The following is a 26115-nucleotide window of genomic DNA, read 5'->3' on the forward strand; positions in this document are numbered from 1 at the left end:
AGTGTACAGACAGCAAATTTGACTGAGTACAGACAGCAACTTTGATTGAGTACAGACAGCAACTTTGACTGAATACAGACAGCAACTTTGACTGAGTACAGACAGCAAATTAACAGAGTACAGACAGCAACTTTGACTTAGTGTACCAGCAGCTTTGACTTTGTGTACCAGCAATTCAGACAAAGTTGTACAGACGGCAACTTTGACTTAGTACAGACAGCAACTTTGATTGAGTACAGACAGCAACTTTGACTGAGTACAGACAGCAACTTTGACAGAGTACAGACAGCAACTTTGACTGAGTACAGACAGCAACTTTAACAGAGTACAGACAACAACTTTAACAGAGTACAGACAGCGACTTTGACTGAGTACAGACAGCAACTGTAACAGAGTACAGACAGCAACTTTAACAGAGTGCAGACAGCAACTTTGACTTAGTGTACCAGCAACGTTGACTTAGTGTACCAGCAACTTAGACTGAGTTGTACAGACAGCAACTTTGACTAAGTGTACAGACAGCAAGAGTAAAGACAGCAACTTTGACTGAGTACAGACAGCAACTTTAACAGAATACAGACAGCAACTTTAACAGACTACAGACAGCAACTTTGACTGAGTACAGACAGCAACTTTGACTTAGTGTACCAGCAACTTAGACTAAGTTGTACAAACAGCAACTTTGACTAAGTGTTCAGACAGCAACTTTAAAGAGTAAAGACAGCAACTTTGACTGAGTACAGACAGCAACTTTGATTGAGTGTACAAACAGCAACTTTGACTGTGTGTACAGACAGCCACTTTGACTGAGTATAGACAGCAACTTTAACAGAGTAAAGACAGCAACTTTTAGTGTACAGACTGCAACTTTGACTGAGTGTACAGACAGCAACTTTAACAGAGTAAAGACAGTAATTTTAACAGGGGTAAAGACAGCAACTACGACTGAGTCTACAGACAGCAACTTTGACTGAGTACAGACAGCAACTTTAACAGAGTACAGACACAAACTTTAACAGAGTAAAGACAGCAACTTTGACTCAGTGTACCAGCAACTTTGACTGAGTACAGACAGCAACTTTGACTGAGTGTACAGACAGCAACTTTGACTGAGTGTACAGACAGCAACTTTGACTGAATACAGACAACAACTTTGACTGAGTGTACAGACAGCAACTTTGACTGAGTACAGACAGCAACTTTGAGTACAGACAGCAACTTTGACTGCAGACAGCAACTTTGACTGAGTACAGACAGCAAATTTGACTGAGTACAGACATCAACTTTAACAGAGTACAGACAGCAACTTTGACTTAGTGTACCAGCAACTTAGACAAAGTTGTACAGACGGCAACTTCGACTTAGTACAGACAGCAACTTTGATTGAGTACAGACAGACACTTTGACTGAATACAGACAGCAACTTTGACTGAGTGTACAGACAGCAACTTTGACTGAGTGTACAGACAGCAACTTTGACTGAATACAGACAGCAACTTTGACTGAATACAGACAGCAACTTTGACTGAATACAGACAGCAACTTTAACAGAATACAGACAGCAACTTTGTCTGAATACAGACAGCAACTTTGACTGAGTACAGACAGCAACTTTGACTGAGTGTATAGACAGCAATTTTGACTGAGTGCAGACAGCAACTTTGACTTGTACAGACAACAATTCTAACATAGTACAGACAGCAACTTTGACTTAGTACAGATAGCAACTTTGACTGAGTACAGACAGCATCTTTGACCACGTACAGACAGCAACTATGTCTCAATCCAGCTACAGTTGTGTCAAAATTTATAGCAAATATGTACAGCATGGTTGCAGACTCTGTCCAGTATTTGTACATATATTGTCTAAACTCTCTGTCTTCACTTTGCAAATGAACACTGTGAGACTGATTACCTGGCCTGTTGATTACTGTTTTATATGGGAAGAACGTTTCAGTGGTAGTCAAAGTTACTTTGATACAAGAAATTGTTGTTTAAAGGGATGTGAATTTCCATCAAGTTTGTAAGCTCCTAATTCCAAAACAGTATACCACAGTGTAAGGTATGATATCATGATTGGATCTGGATGAAATCATATCATCATGTTATGACTTATTATGACTTAGTAACATAAAACATGTTCCCTGTTTTCTCAACAATTAATATTTACCCCAAACTGCTAAAGAAAGCAGTGGTATATTTATATATAATCCCCCCGTATTCCGAACGAGTGTGGCTGCGTCGCGGATGAGTGATTCCCCGTGTAGCGGCGAGGGGGGATACGGCCGCTACACGGGGAATCACGAGTCAGCGACGCAGACACACTCGTTCGGAATACGGGGGGATTATATATTTATCACATGCATAGACCCAGTTTTCCGTGAATAAATCTCCGGGAATGATAATTACTGGGAAAAAACGAGAGGGAGTATTTTACAAGAATTCATACGCTTGTGTTATGCGGTCGTGGCTGGGTCACAGCTGACTTGACTGCGGTCAGCTGTACACGTCGAGGTTAACTTCGAGCACGCCGAAGCTGCTCCTATGGATAATTAGCGTCTCTCGTAGGGCTTTTTCTGTGCGAATCAAGCGGAAATAAGAAAGACTATGGATTTTTAATACAAGGTATTTATTTGGTACTTACTATAACATCAATGTGAGTGAAAATTCATTCATTTATTGGACGTGCAAGCGCTAGGAGCGGGACGTGGCGACACTCAGCCGCAGCTATCCGGCTACCGAGAACGGGTTATTTTTGTCAATATTCGAACATCGTTCAAAGAATTCAGATTTGCAAAGTTTATATGAAATTTTCAAAATTAACAATTATTATGTTTTACGAAATTATCAATTGTATGTTTAATATTTTACGAATAAAATGGGCTTGTTTAAATATAATGAAGAACAGTGTTCGGCTCCGACTCAATCGGTAAGACTACGAGCAACGAGTCTTCTGAGCTCAGAAGCGAGATGACGGAAGTTCAACAACACGGTACAATACAACGTGATGCACAATATGCATAGACAAAGCAATAGCTTGCACCTTTAAATGCACTGATAACCTCATGAACTCGTCGCTCTTGAAAAATAAAATAGCGTTTCTTCTGATGAGTCCCAAGTCCGGAGTATCGTCATTGATGTCAGAAATGATGAACGCCCTTCGCTTCCTCGGCTCGACCCAGGGGCTCGACTCGTTGACTGCCGCGGCAGCATTGATCGTGATGTTGAACTTGAAACCCGTCAATGTTGCTTCAGAAAACATTCTTACTGCTGCAGGGATGATTGGTACGTGTCTTGGATTATCGGCTATGTTTTTTTATGTTGTTTGATGGACATCGACAGGGGCTCTTTTGACGAGGTAGACAACACATAATGCCGGTAACATAGCGTATTAAAATGTCAGTGGTGTAGAAATCAAATGTTTCAATTGCAAATCAACGACGAAGAAACACAAATTCATAATAATTCTAGTATCGACGGTATTTTGTATTTAACACATGTATTTTAATACTCCATATTTCCTTATGCTTCATTACCCTCCCACGTTTGCATTTCAGGGATTTGAAAATAAGTTCTGAACAGCTGATTTTTGGACACCGTGGTGCGAAGCACCAAAGGTGTCCTTTGTCGCCACAATGTCTGTGTGTGTGTCCGTCTGTCCATCCATCCGTCCGTCCATCCGTCTGTCCGTCCGTCCATCTGTCCGTCCGTCCGTCCATAGACAGATTTTGTTCCACTCATAACTTAAGAACCCTTAGATCCAATGTCATGCAATTTGGTATTTGGTATTATCATGATGAGACTTAGATCTGATTAGATTTTGGTGGGTGTGGCTTATAAATTAATTGCTCATTTGCATATTTTATGACTTTTTTCGTTCACGCAGATATCTCAGAGACGCCTGGAGCGATTTCGTTCAAACTTGGTACAAAGATAGTACTTTACCTCATACAGATGCACGTTGATTTGTTTCACAATGCGATCAAATTTGGCTGTGTTAGAGGACTTTTTAGTTTTCACCTCCATAGACTCCCATGTATAAGGCAGTCCATAGACTCCCATGTTTAAGGCAGTCCATAGACTCCATAGACTCCCATGTATAAGGCAGTCCATAGACTCCCATGTATAAGGAAGTCCATAGACTCCCATGTATAAGGCAGTCCATAGACTCCCATGTATAAGGCAGTCCATAGACTCCCATGTATAAGGAAAAGAAAAATAAAATTCTGTCACCAATTACCTACCTGTTTGTACTTATAGGACTTCTTCTCTAACTGCTCTCTAACCGCAGATAAGATCTTTAAATCTCGCCTAACACCCCCTTGGTCTATGAATAATTACCCACGATACACCAGTTTTTTCTCTGCGCTCATTACACTTGGACGTGTATTGAAGAAGCTCTCGCTACCGCTTGGATTTTATCCACTCTAGATCGCTTTTCGGTGTTTTTTTTCGGGAACTCACTAGACAGCTAAGTGTATCTTCACTATTGTTGTGCCGTTTTTTGTGTTCTTTACATCGCCTTTGTTCTTCTTTGAAGACTTTGTTCTTGTTTGTCTTTCCGGCGATTGGTGCCTTTCCCGCCTTTTGGGTTATCAGGCGTATCGTTTTTCCCAATCGCCATTCTCGTTTTTTCTTTTCGTTTCGTCGGCCAGCTTTCTCGTTATTATTTACGTCATGAGCTTGCAAGTCCGACGTGAGGGTGTTTGCGGACATGAAATGTCGAACCTCGATCGGCACGATAAGTGTCATCTTTGCTGCGCTTGTAATCGGTCCAGTACTTGTGACATTTGTCATAATTGGTCTGTTTTCGATTGGAACAATATTTCTTCTCCCACTGCATTCGCTAGCCAACGATCGGTGAATTCTCCATCTACGCTAGCAAGTTCGGAACGCAGAATCGTTGGTTCAGATGACGGTGAAGTTCCTATGACTCTGACCAACGAAAATATTGATCCCTCCGACCGGCAGTTGGCTTCCCGGAATTGGGAAGACTCGACGATTGGTCAGGCGGATAAGGTAAGTGGTTCAGGTTCAGGGAGAACGATCGATATGTCCGACAGTAGTACCAAGGAAACCCCAGAGGTCACGGTACCTAGTGTAGGCAAACCTAACGATGAAGTTAGGCAGGACTTACGCCGCGAAAGATCTCCGAAGCAACGTTCTAGTCCAAATTATATCTCTCGCTCCAGCCGAGGCTTATGTCGTAATGATTTTCCGCCTCAGCGTTTTGAGGGTAGACGTCATCGCTCCCCTTGCAGAACTTACAGGGAGCGTGATCAATCGCCCTATCGGTATGACGATTATGGGGCTCGATTGAGCTCTCCAGACCGTCCGACCTTCGACCGAAAGGTCGAGCACCGGAGATCTAGACGCGAACCTAAGCGTTTTAGACACGATTTCCGTTCACCAGAGAGAGAGGCCGGTTACTATCATCGATCAGGGTTATATCATTCTGACTATTCTGATTCCGATGATGATTTCCCGAGGTCCAGACGCCGATATTCAACGTCTAGGCGATTTGAACGGGACCACGACTTGAGCGGGGCTCAATAGCGGAGTCACTATCAGTTCAACTGCAAATGCTGATTAATGCTGGATTGGGCGGTACCGCTACGCGGCCTCATTTTGCTGAGAGAATGCCTTCTCGGCATAGCCCCCAGAATTCTGGCCGAGTGGAAGCGTCGTGTGATGCACGTACCACTCTGCGTCAGGGGCAAGAGTCTTGTAGCGCTAGTGATTTTTCCCTCTCGCGCGACATGAGGAAGGGGAAAAAACAAGATGGCGCCCGGACGATGACTCAGCACTTGGCGGCATCCGGCAGTAAGAACGTGTCGATCGAATTACAGCCGCGCCCTGCCTTGCCTCGTCCCCATGCTAATTCTGAGAATTCGCTCTCAAGGGACCCACATAAGAGATATGTTTCCCCGGTAGAAAGTGAGGGTGAGTCTTCAGGGCCAGTCCATTCACTTTCAAAGGGGGAGGGAGATCTCAATCCAGAGATAATCCAGCTACATGCCCCTTCAGTGGATGTCGAGTTGGAGGGTTATCAGTCGGATAATATTACAACGCAATCAGTCCTTAGCGAGACTATAGCTAAGGCACCGGAACATGATTCCGATTTGCCAGAGGACCAGGTTAGCGTAGCAGAATCACAAGCTAAACCTAGGGAATCAAATTTTGCACAGTGCATTTCCTGGGTATATGAAGCTTTTGGTAGTGACTGTCCTAAGCCTCAGGCACCTGCCCAGATTGAGTCAGTCACTGCTTCGGAACTGTCTAATGGCCCAGAGAAGCAGGTTGCTCACAGGTCATTACCCATTTCTCGAGTTATCACTTCAAACCTAGAAAAAGTTAGGAGAGAAGTAACAGGAGAAGTGCAAGATTCTAACCCTTTGCCAATCGGCAAGTATCCATGGGCAAGGTCTAGTTTAAAAAATAAATATTATAAGACTCATGCCTCTCTTTTTTCCGGGGGACTCCCACATTTGGATAAAGACGCCTCTACTGTGGATAATCAGTCGTCGTCTTTTAAGACCATTTCGATTGATATGCCAATCTTTCGCCAGCTGGGTGACACAGTTAATATGACCATCCGTGCAGCATCATATATTGACTGGCTTTTGGGGTTAACTGTGCGTGAATTACAAGCTTTGCACATCCCTGATAAAGCTAAGCAGTCTCTTAGGGCGCTCGCTAATTCAGTGAATCATCTCTCTGAGTTTGCTGTCCGAAATCATGTGGCCCTACATCTTATTGAACGCGATGCATTTTTGAGTCGCCACTCCGTTCAATTGTCTGATGAGTTAAAAGGGAAGGCTCGATTAGCACCTTTTTCCCCAAAGAATTTGTTTGCTGGCACTTTACCAGACCTAGCCAAGCAGGCTACCCAGGAGTGCCAAAATAATGCTTGGTTATTCGAAAGGAATAAACAGAGAGTGAGTGGTGCAAAAGCTACTAACGTGTCGAAACCCACTAACAAATTTAAAGGTGGAGCCACAGGGGCCAAAGCACGCCCTCAGTCACAGAAATCGCGTGCTCGGCCGTTTAACAAATCAAATCGGGGTAAGGCTAAGAAACCTTTCCCCTCTTCTACCCCTGGGGGAATGGGTCACCCCAGCCAGCAGTCCTGACGGGCTCCCTCCCCTCCCGTCCTTACCATCACCGGACATTCCAGTGGGGGGGCAGCTCTGTCAATTTGGCCCCAAGTGGGATGCCATAACAGACGACCATTGGGAATTGAAAATAGTAAAGGAGAGTTACAAGCCAGAGTTCACTCATTCGCCCCCCCTGGCTTGTACTCCAGTAAAGTTTCGCCCCCTCAACACAACACAGACACCTCAACTCACCGAAGCAGTTCAGGGGTTGGTGTCCAAAAATGTGGTAAGACGTGTAAACCCATCCCTGGAGGGGCCAGGGTTTTACAACCACCTGTTTCTGGTACCAAAAAAGACAGGAGGGTGGAGGCCAATCCTAAACCTCACATACCTCAATCGTTTCTTAAAGGTAGATTCCTTTCGGATGGAGACAAATCGGTCGATCTTAGCTGCTATAGAACCAGACGATTGGCTAATTTCGATCGATCTGAAGGATGCATATTTTCATATAGCAATCCACGAAGAGTTTCGCCGGTACTTCCGTTTTATAGTAAACGGACTAGTTTACGAGTACACGGCCCTACCCTTCGGGTTGGCAACGGCACCACGCGTTTTCACCAGAGTAGTACTTGCGGTGGTTGCTTTCCTACACAGACAGGCAGTCAAAATACACCCCTACTTAGACGACTGGCTGCTTCGCAACAAGGCCAAGGAAATTCTCTTGGAGCATCTCTTGTTAACCTGGAACACTCTTCTCTGCCTCGGTTTCATACCAAGTGTGGAGAAATCGTCTCTGACACCGTCGCAGGACATGGTTTTCGTGGGAATGAGACTGCACTCAGACAGAGGCATAGTATCACCGACTCGAGATCGCATAGACAGACTCCTGTCTCTAATACGCGGTATTCTCCCACAGCCGTCAGTCCCCGCCAGAGTATTATTAGGCATAATCGGGACGATGGTGTCCATGATAGACATCGTCCCATGGGCTCGACTTTGCTTACGCCCAATTCAGCTGTACCTCCTGTCAATGTGGCGGCCAAATCGGCATGCCATAACATATCCGATCCCTGTCAGACCTGCCCTGCGTTACCACCTATTATGGTGGGAGGACACGGACAATTTACAGCGGGGTGTTTCGCTGAAAACTGTCAGGCCCGACAAGTTCCTTTTTACAGATGCGTCGACCACAGGATGGGGTGCGCATCTGGACGACCTGTATGCAGCAGTCAGTGGACAGTGGCCGAGGCAGGAGGCACATAAACTGGTTGGAGCTACAAGCCGTTTTCTTAGCTCTTCAGCGCTTCGAAGTTTCAGTGGCCAACCAGAGTGTCCTCGTCAATACAGACAATTCCACGGTAGTTGCCTATATAAACAAAATGGGGGGGACGAGATCTCCCACTCTTTGTTTCCTGGTGTGGAATCTATTGATGTGGTGCAAAGACCACAATGTTCGTCTCCAAGCCCGGCATCTGCCGGGCAAACGAAACCACATAGCGGATGCCCTATCGCGGAACCGCTCCGTGCAACCGACAGAGTGGGCACTACCTCAGACCATTGTGAACCAGATATTTGCAATTTGGGGAACTCCAATGTTAGACCTATTTGCGACATTCAGAAATCGCAAGCTCCCGCTCTTTGTGTCGCCGATACCGGATCACAGAGCAGTAGGAGTGGACGCCCTATCAATGTCTTGGGAGAACATAACAGCATACGCATTTCCCCCTCTACCACTGCTTCCACTAGTACTCAAGAAGTTAGCAGAGGAGAGGACAATTATAACTCTAATAGCCCCATTGTGGCCGAAAAGGCCTTGGTTTCCGATGCTATTAGATCTGATAATAGATTTCCCTTTGACACTGCCTCAAAGAGAAGATCTGCTATCCCAGGGGACACTTCTAACTCACCCGGAACCAAGCGTGTTCCACCTTCACGCGTTCAAGTTGTCGAGCAAGCCCTCATTGAGAGAGGCTTTTCTAAGGCAACTGCCGCCATTATCGCCAGACCACAGCGAGCCAGTACTCTGGCAACCTATGAAGACAAATGGCGGAAGTTCTGTGATTGGTGTGGTGAACGGAAGATTACTCCAATCAAAGCCTCTGTAGAACAGTTAGCGGAGTTTTTCTTTTCCTCTTTAGGGAGCCTTCAGTAATTACAGGGGGGGGGTGGGCCGGGGGAATTGGGGGGAGGGTCACTTTTTAGAAAACAGTTCAAGGGGGAGGGTCACTTTTTATAAACCTATCTTTGGGGGAGGGTCACTTTTGACAGAAGCTGATATTATGGCCAAAACTTTGATTGTCCGTGTGATATTTCCTGAATAGGAAATCACCAACAAAATACGCACACACTTATAGACCGCCATGCATAGTAAATTGACATTTGGTGAGATTCCAAAATCAAATTTCTTACACAACCATGGACTTGCAACCACTCTAGTCTAATCAAGAACAATAATCTTAATAATCAAGCATACATAAATGTACAGATTTATCTAATTTTGTACTGAAAAAAAATTATTCATAGTTTCATCATAGACCCCAATGCATAGTGAATCGACATTTTGGTGAAATTCCAAAACCAAATTTCTTGCACAACCATGGACTTGTTACCACTCTTGTCTTATCAAGAACAATAATGTGAATAATCAAGCATGCATAAATGCACAGATTTATCTAATTTTGTACTGAAAAAAAATTATTCATAGTTTCGTCATAGACCCCAATGCATAGTGAATAGACATTTCAGTGAAATTCCAAAATCAAATTTCTTACACAACCATGGACTTGTAACCACTGTATTCTAATCAAGAACAATAACTAATAATCAAGCATGCATAAATGCACAGATTTATCTAATTTTGTACTGAAAAAAATTATTCATAGTTTCATCATAGACCCCAATGCATAGTGTATTGAATGACATTTGGTGAAATTCCAAAATCAAATTTCTTACACAACCATAGAATTGTAACCACTCTAGTCTAATCAAGAAAATTAATATCAATAATCAAGAGTACAGAAATGCAAAGATTTACCTATTTTTGTATTGGAAAAAACTATTCATAATTTCATCATAAACACCATGTATAGTGAACAAACTTTTTAGATGAAATTCAGAAATCAATTTCTTGTACACAAATGTTCATTTTACTTCCCTATTCAAGCAAAGTACATTTAAATACATTATCAAACATGTATAAAATACAGATATAGCATGTTTTGTGGGGGCAAATTGTCAATAATTTGCCTGATAGACTCCATGTATTATGATTTGATATTTTGGATGAAGCACTAAATCAGCTACATCTTGCCTTCTTATAGTTGCACAAAATATGGTGACCCTCCCTAAACTGTATGAATACCATATCTCTTCAAAAATTCTTGCGTGATAAATTGCGACTGTCCCTCCAAAAACACCAGCCCTCCCCTCTGTAATTTGTCCCTAACATAACAATTGAACCAATTGTTATGTAAATTAGCTGATACTGTTTTATTTATTCCCGGGGAGAATACCGCAGTGGTGGGGGGGGGGGAGGGTCAAGTTTTAGAATGTCGGACAAGGGGGAGGGTCACATTTTAGACAGGAGGATTGGGGGGAGGGTCACATTTTACGGTACAGGTGTTCGCGAAATTCCCCCGGCCCACCCCCCCCTGTAATTACTGAAGGCTCCCTTAGAGACAAAGAATATTTCTCCCCGTACGATTGCTGTTTATCGTACTGCCATTTCAGCTACCATTAAAGGCTTAGGAGGTGAGGACTTTGGTCATAATAGTTCTCTCTCCGCTATGATCAGAAACTTCATGATTGAGAGACCAGCGAGAAGAAAATTGGTCCCTCAGTGGAGTTTGTCACTGGTGTTGCGGGCTCTGCAGGAGCCCCCGTTTGAACCACTACATACTACTAGCCTTAAGGCTCTAACGTATAAGACTGTGTTTCTTATAGCCCTAGCGTCTGGTAGACGCAGAAGTGAAATTCACGCTTTTGGTGTGGATGAGGGCTTGCTGGCTATTAGCAAAACGGAAGCTGTTTTGCGCACTAGACCAGGTTTCTTGGCCAAGAACCAAGCACTGGATTCAGTAGCACAGCCTGTTATCATCAAAGCACTTGACACACTCACAGGCCCTGATCCACAGGAGAGAGTTTTGTGCCCAGTCCATGCCCTCCGCTGGTACTTAAAACGGACTGAGCATTTTCGAGCAGGTAGAACTAGACTGTTTCTACCTATTCCTCCGTCTCCTAAGACAGATTGCTCAGCTGCCGACATATCGAAGTGGATAGTTGCGGCTGTACGCTGGGCATATTCAGAAAGTTCTTCTACTAATTTACGACTTTCAAGTGTGACTGCTCATGAGGTTAGAGCCCTGTCAACATCATGGGCTTCATCAGCTGGAGTGCCTGCAGACGAAGTCATTCGTGCAGGAACTTGGCGGTCAGCAAATTCCTTCATTAGCTTTTATTTACGTGACATGGCCTCGGAATTAGAGGGTTTATATTCTCTTGGCCCGCTGTCGGTCAGTCAACAGGTAGTTTCAGGCAAATAATTTGTCCCAGCCTCCTAAGGTCTGTGGTATTCTGTTGTTTGTCCTATAAGTACAAACAGGTAGGTAATTGGTGACAGAATTGATGTTTAAACTTAAACTAATTTCTGTCATATAATTACCTACCTGTTTGCTCCCGCCCTTCCTCCCCACGTTTTGTGTGTACTTATTTGCCGTGAGTGTAATTTCCATTGGTTATTATTTTCTCATGGTAATCTTTGAGTTATTACCCCTATTTTCTGGGTGGCTTTCACCTTCAGGAAAGGTTGATACATGCAGTGTACTAGTGAGTTCACAATATGCTGCAGATTAAAACTGGTGTATCGTGGGTAATTATTCATAGACCAAGGGGGTGTTAGGCGAGATTTAAAGATCTTATCTGCGGTTAGAGAGCAGTTAGAGAAGAAGTCCTATAAGTACAAACAGGTAGGTAATTATATGACAGAAATTAGTTTAAGTTTAAACATCAAATTTAGTTTCTCATCGTATTCATATTGCAAAAAGGATACAGTGACACAGTTTTTAGTCCCCACAGATAAAGTCCAGGGGGCTCATAGATTGGGTCATGTCAGTCCGTTAGTCCATCCATGTGAGTCCATCCCTTCACGCAGATATCTCAGATGCTTTGACAAAATGTCACGTGACCTCGGTGACCTTTGACCTCGAATATACTTATTTGTCCATAACTCAGTAACCACAAGTGCTAAACCTTTCATATATGGTATGATGGGACACCCTATGACGCCACATATTGTACCTCATTAATTATGTGCATATCTAATTTTGAGCAAGCCAATAGAGCTAGAGGGCTGATTTTTGGTATATATGGATAACTTAGCAATACAATTTTTTTTGACAAAATGTCATGTGACCTTGATGACCTTTGACCTCAAATATACATATTTGTCCATAACTCAGTAATCACTAATGCTACACCCTTCATATTTGGTATGATGGGACACCTTATGACGCCACATATTGTTCCTCATTAATTATGTGCATATTTAATTTTGAGCGAGCCAATAGAGCCAGAGGTCTGATTTTTGGTATGTACTGATAACTTAGCAATGCAATTTTTTTGACAAAATGTCATGTGACCTCAATGACCTTTGACCTCAAATATACATATTTGTGCATAACTCAGTAACCACAAGTGCTACACCCTTCATATTTGGTATGATGGGACACCTTATGACGCCACATATTGTACCTCATTAATTATGCACATATCTAATTTTGAGCGAGCCAATAGAGCTAGAGGTCTGATTTTTTGTATATAGGGATAACTTAGCAACATAAATTTTTTGACAAAATGTCATGTGACCTCGGTGACCTTTGACCTCAAATATACATATTTGTCCATAACTCAGTAACCACAAGTGCTACACCCTTCAAATTTGGTATGATGGGACACCTTATGACGCCACATATTGTACCTCATTAATTATGCACATATCTAATTTTGAGCGAGCCAATGACCCACGGTGTCCACTCAAGTCTCACTTTGATTTGTTTATGTTTTAAAAGTAGTCCGGGTCCCATATCCACCACATGTGGAATATGGATTCATCGTAGTCATATACCTATAGTGTGACGTCATACTATAGGAATAACTGGGTCTATGTATGTGATAATAAAGGGAAACAATGATAAATGTGAAATTTGAATTTGAAGAAATTCTTTAAATATGATTCAAGAGATATTTTAACAAAACAGTAGTTCTTAACTTACAATTGCAATGAAAGGAAGACCACACAGAGTAGCGTTATGCTTTCAAGATCCTTTGGACTTAAAATTCCACTTTTATTAATGTACTTGCTAAGTTACAGTTTGCTGTCATTAATAGTGAGTTGCTTGAAACCTGCTATCTTCAATTCTTATTAAACTCTGTATGTGACATGTGGATGTAGGTACAGCAGTGATGTGGCCATGACTGACAAGAAACTGAAATTGAAATGAAGTACATATAATATTCTTTCTCTTATTTAGCTCAAAGTCAATGTGATTCAAATCTAGATATTATTGCATTCTTACATTCAATGATTTTACCTGAACAGAGAGACAAGTAACACTAAAGCATCAGCTAAGTTTAACTTGCTGTGATCATTACAACTGACATTGATCTGTCAACATTACGACTGACATCAATCAGACTGCCACTACCTGCAAATAGTCAAAGCCAAGTTAGGGCTGTAATGAGGAAACACAACGATACAAGACCTTGCTGAAATATATTTTTAAATAATAACAAATTTGACACATTTTCCATGTGCAGGTCTTATCTCATGAGTTTAATCTACTGCGACAAGACACATACAAATTTGAATAGAATACTTTAAAACACTTCAAATTAGCTTTTCCAGCATATTCAGAATTTCATTCTAATCAGGTTTTTAATTTAGCTAAAACATCCTCAACAAAGTAAATAAAGGGAAAATTTTAAATTAAATGTTATATAAGTGAAGTGATAAACCTAGCTAAGATTGCTAAAAATAATGCAAAAGACATATGTCTTTGTGTGTTCAACAGATTATTATTTGTTGTTTGACGGATTTGTAAAATAAATCATATTTTGAAGTTTGGTATTGCTATTTTGACTGATATTCTTACTTTACCCATCTATAAATAAAGTATTTTTTCGCCATTTTTTATCAGACTATTACAGGAAACAATAAATTCTGTAGCTTAAATTCCCATTAAAGAATTAGTCCAAGAATTATAATGAGTTCTGTTTATATTGCATATCAGGTGTGTCCACAGATACAGAGTATGGTTCCTCTGTCACAAAAGTTGAGGCAATCGATGCAGATGAGGATGAAAATGCAGTTGTAAGATATAAAATAATCAAACTTGATTGCCGGGTAGATAATGGTAAGTCTTGTATCAAGTTTTCATTCAAGTTCACAGTTATGATCATAATTTTTTCTTGGCATTGTTCATGACTCACAACTTTGATTTCCAGGAAATTCTTGGAAATGCTAATTCTAGTACAAGTTTGAAATTTCATTATTGTCTGTAGTAACTCACACATAGTGTTATTTAGAATTGTTACTGTACTTATATTCAAATGGTGATAATTTTACCAAAATTTGACTTTTGAATTGTCAATATGATAGTAGTATATAAGTTATAAGAAATTTTAAATGTAGCAATTATATACATATTCAACCTTGTAAAGGTGTACATAATTAGGAATATATATTATATGATCAATTAATGTGCTGGGTTGAAAAGTTATACAACAAGTTTGTGCAGTTAAGAAGCAACTACATGTCTAGTTTCTGTTTTAAAATGTCTGGTGACATACAATGATGTCTGACTTGCCATTCATTTCTACATTGTGGGACTTTTGAAAGTTATTTGCTGTCAGCCATCAGCTCCTTCTGTTTTTTGTATCATCATTTTCACAGAACACTATTAAATGGTTGCTAGATAGTACAATAATGATGCTGTCAATTTTTACCAGACATATTTAGCAAATAGTTACATGATGAAATTAATTTTTACACCAGTAGTGTATGAAGAATAAAATTGCCTTGAACAATCTCAACTATTTTTCATCATTTTATGGTCACATGATCACTAAAGAATACAAGCTGAGAAACTGTAAACTAGAAAAAACATCAATAACATATATCAGTTTGTTAAACTCATCTTGCTGTACCGTGAAATACTTCAAAAGAAGCAATATCAAAGGAAAGTTACTCTGTGACCATGCTGAGTTATGGTATGGTATGCTACTTTGTATACAGTTAAAATCTAAATTTTTAGTAAGTATGTTACTATTGTCATTTGCAATGATTAGCTGTGTTCACCCTTGTTTCTGAATATTTGATTTAGATGTCACACCAGCTGGTTGTAATGTTGAGGATTCATCTCTGTGGCCTTTCGTAATCGGTGATCCACTAGAAGGCATTATATACACCAACATTGTATTTGAACCTGGATGGACTGGCTACTTTGATCTTGAAATTTTGGCTGCTGATATTGGAAATCTTACTGATGAAACAATTCTTTCAGTAAGTATAGACTTTATTCATGATTCACATTAAAGCCGCACTTTTCAATCCCAGGTTCTCGCATTAGTGGCGTTCTCCTCCCCATCAAACATTTGGCCAGTACGATGTTTGATTTCTATAACATTGATTACACAAACTGATCTCAACCTTTTGTCATCTTTTGCTAATCCTGCAAACAGAGTTTGTACAAGCGTTTGATTGACGGTTGGTTCAAATCGCCAACGGTCATTGATTCCTCTCCACAAACGCTCGAGTTTCCTAAAAAATTGTCTTCCAGTCGCGTTAGACTTTGAATATAACCACAGAGTTCGATCGGCAGCAACTTCGTGCTGACCGCTTGGAGTCTGTCTGTGTTTTTGCGGCCGGGGAAAACTAAAAAGTTACATTTTCTGGAGCGTGTGCCCGCATGTTGCCTGTTTGGTGTCCACTTACACAGTGAACACCGCCATAGCTTCGCGTCCTTTTAAAGGGAGGCTCCCTTTAAAAATTGCCAAAACAGGCCATAGTGTGGCCAATTACTCCATGTGTACCTTGTTAATTGTCATAAATTTATGTTTTGAAAATCAAAATCAGTAAATCAAAACATCAGCTCTAGAACTAAATTTTATGGCTTTTTCAACTCTTAGGATAATCATTTAGTAAGTATTTGAAGGCCCAAATTATTTTAGCTGTCTACTTAAATAGCCTTAAATAGCGCTGATCACAATTTCTGGTTTGTTATTAAATATAGCTGCATGCACGTGACATGTGACACCAAATTGGACAAATTTTTTTGCCACATTCCTTTCTTATGTTACAGCTTATAGTCTAAGCCATAAATTAGTATGATTTTTGCTTGTTTTAGTATCTATTGTAACACTAATGATGTCATTCACAATCAGCTTTATTTAAAACCATGAAATTTACCATTACTAGTAATTTTATTCTGTTATGCCAGGTCAGTTTGTGATATTGATAATGTACAAACGTTTTTTTGTCAGATCTATCTACTTCGTGATGACCAAAGAGTGAAAGTGATAGTGCTGGATGAATCAGATAATGTCATAGGATGGGTGGATGATTTTATGGCGTAAGTCAACAAATACAATTGTCATCAACAGACAATATTGGTAGAATAGTCGGGTGTGTGTTTTACTGTAACACTTTGCATGGCCATACAGTTACTGAAGATATATAATTCTTGATGACTTTTCAAAAGTTTTCTTTGATCTTATATTTGATATCCAGTCAATGTGATCCAAAACTTTTCATGGCAGATACTTCAGAGGTAAATGAAGTATTTTGTTCAACATTGCTTGTCTGTTTATCTCTCTCTCTCTCTCTCTCTCTCTCTCTCTCTCTCTCTCTCTCTCTCAGTGAAGTTTGTTTGATGGCCTTCTTAGCATTCACAGAAAGTCTTTTTCTCAAGTGTTGCTCCTCATCAAACTATTCATCTTGTTTTAAGTCAGATCCCTCAATACTCTAGTAATTATCTTGTAAAATGATATACATGTAAATAAATCTTTTCATTCATCGTCAGTAATAATGGTCTCAATTTTTTTTGTTTCAGCGAAATTTCAAACATTACAAATGCACAGTGTAGTGATGATAGTATAAAAGTCCATATTGATGCCAATGGAGAGCCACAAAGCTCAATGTAAGTAACAGAAGTCGAGCTTTGACATCCATGATAAATGTTGGATTGATAGAGGAGTGTAATGACAGAAAATTAAATGTTAAATTTGACTCGATTGAGCTACTCTAATTTGTAATTGTTATAATATTCATACATCAAGTAATGACAAGTAATTTGAAAGTCCACTTCAAAAATTGTGATGAATTTTGGTTTTGATTTTGTTCAACTTTCAGGACAGACATTTTCATGCATTGTGTTGATCCAGACACCAATGAAATTATGCCAGTAGATGATATTATTGCGTAAGTGGTCATATTATTTATTTTTTCACTATTTATCTTGAGTGTGGTCAAATACCGGTACGTACTTTTTGGCTCAGCCAAAGACTTCATAGTGTAACAGATGATACAATGCAAGACTATCATTGGAAATATCGCAGTTGATACCACATGCTGATTCAGCATTGATATTCAGCAAAACAAGTCATGTGATTTCAGAGAAAATATAAAATGCTAAAAAGAGTCTGCTAGCTCCAAAAATGATGTTAGGGGGTATTTTTTCACAAATGTTTTCAAAGAAAACTAGTTTTTGGAAAAATACCCACTGACATCATTTTTAGCTCAAGTGTGTGAACACGTCATAGCGATGTCTGTCTGTCTGTCTGTCTGTCTGTTAGTGTGTGTGTGTGTGTGTGTGTGTGTGTGTCTGTCTGTCTGTCTGTTTACACAATAACTCAAAAACGCCTGAACGGATTCGTATCAGATTTGGTAGACAGGTACCATATGCTTACAAGAACTGGTTAGATTTTGGTTAGTGTGGCTTGCATATTAATGAAGTTATGCAATATCATGATACTGTGAGTGTCATGTCAATTATCTGCTCATTTGCATATTTAATGAACTTTGTGATTAGGTATATAACTCTGAAATTACAGCACCCAAGTCAGTGAAATTTGGTACAGATATTGATCTGATAAATATCTAATTGTAGTGTCAAGCATTTGGCAGTGTCAAGTTAACAAATAGCTCATTAGCATATTTTATGGAGTTTTGTAGTTAGTGATATAACTCCGATATAACTCCACCAAATGTGATGAAATCTGCTGCAGATACTGATCCGACTGATATCTAACGGTGGTGTAAAGCATTTAGTAATGTGAAGTTAATTAAGGGTTTATTTGCATATTTAATGAACTTTGTAATTAGGTATATAACTCTGAAATTGCGGCACCCAAGTCAGTGAAATCGGGTACAGATATTGATCTGAAAAATATCTAATTGTAGTGACAAGCATTTGGCAGTGTCAAGTTAACAAATAGCTCATTTGCATATTTTATGAAGTTTTGTAATTAGTCATATAACTCCGAAATAACCGGACCAAATGTGATGAAATCTATGGCAGATACTGATCCGACAGATAGCGAATTGTGATGTAAAGCATTTATTTGTGTGGAGTTAAGTAAGGGTTTATTTGCATATTCGATGAACTTTGTAATTAGTGATATTACTCCAAAATTACAGCATTACATTTGATGAAACTTGCTACAGATATTGATCTGATAAATATTTGATTGTACTGAGAAGCATTGGGCGTGTCAAGTTAATTTTAGCTCATTTACATATTAAATAAAGTTTTGTAATTTAGTGATTTAACTCTGAGAGTACTGTGCGAAAGTTGCGGAAACCTGCTACATATAATGATATAACAGATATGTGATTGTTCTTATTACACGCCTCACAGGGGGGGGGGTCGATTATATTGGTATGAATTTGGTTTATTGACAGGAATATTGAAAAACAATACAATAAATCCTCGTCAGAATTAGTTACTCTAGCAGTAGACCGTATACACGTCTAGATTTATCAGAAATCCGTCTTCCACTCCGTGTCGTGTGCTCAATTGAACTGCTGTAAGAATATACAATGTCTGTTTTTGTTCTTGTGTTTTGGTTAGTGATTATCCTGAGGTCTGCAAATGTTGCATAACATCTCCTTGCTCGTTGATTTGTCACTTTGATATATTAAGACAGGTCAAAGGTACAATTGTTTTACACAACTTCATAACAGTCAAAAAGTATGCAGTTATTCATGTCATAATGTATTTCATGCGTCCAGTAGTGTCTGATAAATGTCAATGTCGAGTCATCAGCAGTCAATTTCAATGCTTGATAACTAAGTTTGTAATTTTTTCAAACTCAAAGTCATTCCTTCCATTCAGGGGTCACATTTGTTCTGTTGAGTAAATGCTAAAATTTCTAGTCTGTTTACTGACTATTAATGAACCTGTTGTAAAACACGTGAGCATATTCAGTTCATATCTGGTCTGTCATTGTTCATGAACTGATACATGTTGGCAGTTTGCTATATAGTGCCCGGTCATATGACTACAAGTAGAGTGTTATCTGCAGCTTTTAAACAATATGGTGTCTAATGGTCAACATACAACATAAAGCAGCAAGCAAACCCTTGACAGAGAGGAACAAAATGTTTAGCTTCATCAGTGCTGGAATTTTGTATGCTCATAGTAACAAAGTGCAGTCAAGGACATATTTGTTAGGATAAAATTGTTTTTGATACCGGCATGTCTACCACTGCTGCTGGACTACTTGTTTGGTGATTATGGAATATTGATACATTGGTATTTTGTGTATGTTACCCCTTTGAACCCGGCTCGGACATAAATGTCCGATGATGTCATAGAGTACCAGGGGGTCAGGGTGCAAAGGGTTAACATTTAACATAATAGCATGGAATATAGTGAGCATATAGGGTGTAATACAACACCTATTACCAGGTCTATATTTGTGTGTCAGTGTCAACGTCTTAGTACCCTTTGTGTACATGAAATACTTTCTAGAACAGCTTGTAAAAGATTTAGAAAAGTAGGAATATAAATGTTGCAGGTCTGGCAGAGTATGAGTTACAGGATATGATTTCTTACTTGATGCAACATATGTTTCATTGCCAGTAACACTCTGTAAAGTTGTAGGGTGTTTGAAAATATATATTTTCAAATGCTGAAGATCTTGACAGTACATGCATACATAATACTACAGTCCATACTAACATGTGTAACATACCATGTACGTAACATGTCTTTTCACAGCACTATACATGTATGTATTTAGAATCTGTGTCAGCTCTAGTTCAAACACGGTCCCTCCACAAGGGACTGTGGTTCAAACAATTCACCAGTTGAAGAGCCCAATGTGTGTACACAGCAGCAGTGTGTGTGGATCAGTGTATACAGACTCATTTCCATCCAATATACAACTCTACAATACATCAGAATATAACATTTTCTTTACAAAAATTTGTCTTTATTTTATTGCAGGTTACTTGATAGATATGAAGACAACCTGAGTGATTTGTATTCACGTTACAGTGTTATTGCTGTAGTGGTAAGTGTCAAAATCTCACATCCAATATTTTTTTAACTGTTGTACATTGGCAGAGCTGGTGTCTCAGTTCTCAAATCCTATTCATGCAAAGCAAAAGCAATCATTAAAGCCAAATTGCTTGATCTTTATGCATTTCTTTTATAAGATGGTGTGAATCAAACTCAATATACATAGTAGTGCTTATCACAGTGTGACCAAAAAACATTTTCTAGACATTGGCGACAGATACACAACAATTGAAATACTTTTTGAGTTGCAACTTAAATATGGCTGTTGCAAACATTCGTAAAACCACCTGAATTAAATTTGACCAAGTCCTTAAACACCACTGTGTGAAAATGTGAAATTTTCAAGGACAAAATGGCGTAATGACTGGATTCCAACATCTCACCGACAATTGGATGGTGGTTTTACCTCCACTGTCTGGGAAGCTGAGCTTATCAGATAGGTGGTAGTCTGCTGCACTGTGTCGTCAGTTTTGTCAGTGTCTGGTCACCACAAAGTAGCAACACTCTTCTTCCATCATCCTTCATAATAACTTGAACAGATTAAACTGCATCTTCTGTTGACACAAAATTAATGGTATGAAAGCACACAAATTGTACAAGAGTTTAACTCATTTACAAGCCCACAAACTGTAACATTGGATAATTTTTTCAGGTCTTTGTTGCATGTAACTGCTACAGTTCCTTGGTCAACTTGCCACAGCATTTCCAAATACCCAGTATTAAGCTTGTCAACATTGGGAGTATATGTGTGCCCTTCATTTTCAATGGATGATTATGGCTTGCTATAATCATGGTTAACGCAGGGAAGGGCACGGAGACGCAGGCCATTCTACCTTTGCCTCACAACCACGCCTCGCACTTTCGCTTAACACACAATGAACCCTTGCCTCTCGAATCACAGCTGCTTCTTGTCCACCCTCACTATCAAATATGAATGCCATGCATGCCTTGCATGACGTCCAACCCGTTATCTGCTCGCATCACTGACCATCAGCTATCCATGCATACCCCCCTTGGCCAAAGCCATTTGCCGCCACTTCAGCTCCTGCAACGATAACGTACACATCACAAATCCTTCACGCATCCCAACCATGAGTAAAACAAAGAAAAAGACTGGGCAAGCTGCTGCCGATCTTCATCGAGACCGAAGAAGACTCCGAAGCACCTTGATCCCTACTTGGTACGGAGACAACAGGCTCAACCCGATGACCCGCGCCCTACCACTTCGAACCCCGATACAATACCAATGCAGGGAGCGACAGACCACATCTCCAAACTCATTGAGGCTGGAATCGCCACAGCCGTTGAATCGATCCGACGTGACCTGCAAGTCCAAACGACCGGTGCTGCTGGCCTGACGGCGCATCACCCATCAAGCCACCCTATCACTTCCGCTCACACAGATACTGGACCTCTGTCGCCTGTTTCGATCATCGAGACCAGTGTGGAGCGGGCAGCTCGAGTTGTGTGTTGTTAATCAAACTTAGTTTAGGACTTCAATGGAATTGTCAACAACAAAATGCTCAACACACACTGACACATGGCATTGACAAACCAAATACAGGGTATCTCAATACACTTACTAGTATTGGATCAAAAGATACTAGTTGATACATAGTCATAGAATAGAAATACTAAAATACTTGTAAAAAGTCATTGTATCGATTGATCCCCACCTTTCATTGTATTCCATAACATCATCAAAAATAGTCTATTTATTGTTTCCTTGTGTTCATGATAAGGGTACTGTTATTTTCCTGGTTCATGTACTTATCCGGTGTTGCAAGCAAATTCTTTGTAAAAGATTCCAGAGCTATGATGTATATTTTACATTGGTAATGAAACAGCATTGTTTTACATTTCAGCCGGCAGTTAGTGAGTCAACTCAATTGGATTACCAGACATATCTTCAGATTTCCATGGGAGTACTACTCTTTGTACTGCTATTCCTACTTATACTACTACTTTGCTGCTACTTCTCAATGAGAAGCAAGTAAGTTAACATTAGAAAATGAATAAATTATTGATGTATTAAACAACTATAGCCACTTACTGTTCTCTTTATATGAAGAGATGACAGCATTTTGCCATTTTTCTGTTTTATTTCATTAAAATACAAAATTTAGAAGTTTAACTCACAACCTCAGAGGTACATTCATGGGTTTGTCTTCATGCAGTCTTCACTATCATCTTTGTTTGTACAATCCTGCCTGCAGAGTTACTGGCCCACAATATACATGTAAAATACTATCATCTGCAAAACATGTACTGTCGTATAAACATTGTGTGAGTTCATATTGTTTTGTTTTCCATCAGTAAAGTACCATGTTAAAAGCCATAGTACATAGGCCATTTCAAGTTATAGTTCAGTTCAACATGCTTGTATATGAGAAAAAGACCCCCTAGGCAAGCTCTGTAACATATTCATTGTAGATTTGAAATCTAAACATCATCTTCAAAGACAAAAGATACTGCTAGATGATATTTCGGTTTTGTAAAAATGGTACAACCACCACTCTTCTAAAAGAAAATGATTCCCCAATCCAAGCAAATGAAGAATGCATTCAAAAAGAACGTGTTAGAAAGTTAGAAAGGTGAAAGTACTTGAGTAGAAGGTGATACAAAATCTGACATTTAATTTCATAATTTTTTTCTTTTTCTTTTAGGTATCAACGCAAACTGAGGGCTGCTACCTCAGGCGTTGCTGTAACTGAAGATGCCAAAGTTACTAATAATATGATGAATCTACCGGGTACCAACCAACATAAATATGAAGGGTATGTTAGAATGTTACGCTATTACCCTAGGTGTTCTAGATACTATACCCCCTGTGTAACCTTGATCTCTGCCATTAAAGGTGATCAGCCATGAAGTCAGTTAGACAGGTCTCTCATGAGTGGAGAAACTCCATGATATGCTAGATGCATTCAACAAATGTATGTTAAGCTGAGTGTTTTCTCAAGGAGAAAGGAGCCGCACTTTTGAAAACTCTCAAAGTAATTTGTCAGTTATAGTTATAGTGGATATTAGCTAGAAGGATAATACACCTATCAGTGTTTTCTACCAGGGGGGAGCGCAGGCCATGTCAAATCCCCACCCACAGTCTACGAAAATATGTCAAATTCCCAAACGTAGGGAAAATACAGGATACATCTAGACAATTTAGGATTCAGAATGTCAAAATTCTACACACGGTGCGTAACCTAGTGGTCACATTCACCTATTGATTTGCAATCAATTTGCCCTGCTCTCCACTCCCTCCCCCTCCTCTTGGTGGATAACATTGATAAGTGCCGAACTGCCTTTGAATGGTCAATTTGTGTGCCCACTTTCATCTGTAGATAGCGCCCTCTAACGGACAGTTTTCATCATTGACGCCTTTGTAAATTTGGATTAACATTCCACTTAATGCAGCCACGTTTTTACAAACACAGTATGAAAGGATTAACTGATTGTTGTCTGCTTTGTACAATGTCTTCAGTTTTTGTTAAAATGGCAGCTGTCCTTTTTGAAAGAAATGTCTATAGGATTGACTGAGGTAGAGCAGTGTGAGTAATCAGATATTTAGAGGGACCTAGATATGCATGTAGAGACTGAGAGGTTTATAAGTAGACAGACATCTATGCTCTGTACTCAATGTAAGACAACCTAGTGAGAAAACCTAGTGTGTTATTTGAAGAGGCAGTGCATATCAAAAACTAATAAGGCACCAGAATTCATCCAGCATGCAACTGTATCTCAAATGGGATCATCCTAGGTGCAAACCTGCTGAAAATGCAGTTTTCTCTGCTGTAGCATGTATCTGTTAATATTTCTGAAAGTTCATAACCAAGATGTGTTTTGCACAAGGCGTCCAGTTATATCCCTGATTAAGGGTAAAAATGATTTAATTGAGTGGTGCAAAATCTGACTTGTGATGATGTCCTTGGGACTGTGAAAAATTCAACATGGGAAATGAGTTTGTTGAGATTTGTGTTGGCAACTCCCACACACACATACCGGTATAAGTAGACCAGTTAAAGCCTATGGAATCAGTTGGTGTGTGTCCTCCCTCTACACATGTATATGTCTGTATATACATTAGTCAGTTCACAAAATGTGTGGTTTGAATATGTGTACGATTCTTGGATTGTTCAAATAAAATTCAAGTCCCTAGAATGTGCAAATTAGCTTGAAAAATGTGAAAATAGTTGAAATTTTAGCATTTACTGTTGCTTCCTATTGAACCAATGTACCAATAACTGACATATAACAGGGTTATTTAAAGAGTTCTGAATCAGTTAAAGACATCATTCTTCTGTTAGGCATATTAACTTTACCAATGAGAAACAGTCCAACCATTCACATCAGAAAAAATTAACAATGTTATATTCTTCAGAATATTTTTATTATTTTTTAATATTTTGTAGTAAATAAAATGCTTATGGTTTCCAGATTTTGCGTGCAGGGACCCCTGTGTATTTTCATTTCAATTTTTTCTAAATTATCACAAAATTACCAGTTTTACCATGCCTAAAGCATACCTCAAAATAAAACTCAAACTTCTGTTAATTACTGAGTGTACCTGATATACTATTACATTCACTGAGGTCTGCATAATTGGAGCCCAGTGTCATTGACACCATTTTTGCATCATGGGACATTTCAAATTCATCATTGTGTTATAGTTCCTTTGAGAGAAATTCCCTATTACAAGGTAATTTTATTCCAGTAAATCTTTTGGTCTCATACCTTCGTCAGTTTTAATTTGAGAAAACTGAAGGGATACAGAGATCCACGTATTGTCAATCACAATTAAAGCAAATTTACAATAAAATTATGTTTACAATCAACATTTTTGAAAGTGTTACAAACTCTGTCTACTAAAAGTTAACAATTGAATAATTGAAATTGTTTGGCCATTCTCAGGTCAGTCTCAGAAACAGAGATTCATATTAAAGTATCTCATTACATGCATAGAGTGATCCACAAGTTGTCTGAACAGTGCTGTGTTTGTCTCTTAAAGGTATTCACAAATTACAGATATTAAGATATATATGTATCAAATTATTCAAAAGTGCTGTAGCCTATAAGTAAGTTGAGATAACAATGTAGGTTTTGTGTTAGAATGTGTTTTTCATAATGGTGGAACCAAAAAATACATATACGGTATATTTTCATCAAACTATATGAAACTTCTGTACCATCAATTACATGGGATGGCAGGGTAGGTTTTGTAATAAAACTTGTTACGCCAGTCGATCAATAAAGTATGTGTGCCATGTAATGTTTGTAAATTAAATTTCTGTGGTGTAAGTTATTTGAGATGGTAGTATTGGTTGTCTTATACATTGTTGTTTGTTGTAGGTCCAACCCGTTGTGGAATGTTGAAGGCATTTACAGCATGCCTACAGATGAAGATGAGTAAGTTAAACATTACATAGACTTTCATATGTCAT

General features: G+C 39.4%; 1 protein-coding gene across 1 annotated transcript in view; it reads left to right on the forward strand.

Moving 5' to 3' along the window:
- The window catches only part of LOC139122463 (cadherin-23-like), a 192033-nt gene that overhangs the window by 164496 nt on the left and 1422 nt on the right, over window positions 1-26115 (forward strand). The window contains exons 30-38 of the mRNA XM_070687855.1: window positions 14384-14506; window positions 15476-15654; window positions 16635-16723; window positions 17204-17290; window positions 17503-17571; window positions 20603-20669; window positions 22543-22670; window positions 23344-23454; window positions 26024-26080. Coding sequence (XP_070543956.1) covers window positions 14384-14506; window positions 15476-15654; window positions 16635-16723; window positions 17204-17290; window positions 17503-17571; window positions 20603-20669; window positions 22543-22670; window positions 23344-23454; window positions 26024-26080 — 910 coding nt within the window. The remainder of the gene's footprint in view (window positions 1-14383; window positions 14507-15475; window positions 15655-16634; window positions 16724-17203; window positions 17291-17502; window positions 17572-20602; window positions 20670-22542; window positions 22671-23343; window positions 23455-26023; window positions 26081-26115) is intronic.

This window comes from Ptychodera flava, chromosome 22 (genome assembly GCF_041260155.1).
Source record: "Ptychodera flava strain L36383 chromosome 22, AS_Pfla_20210202, whole genome shotgun sequence".
In the NCBI taxonomy this organism is placed as follows: domain Eukaryota; kingdom Metazoa; phylum Hemichordata; class Enteropneusta; family Ptychoderidae; genus Ptychodera; species Ptychodera flava.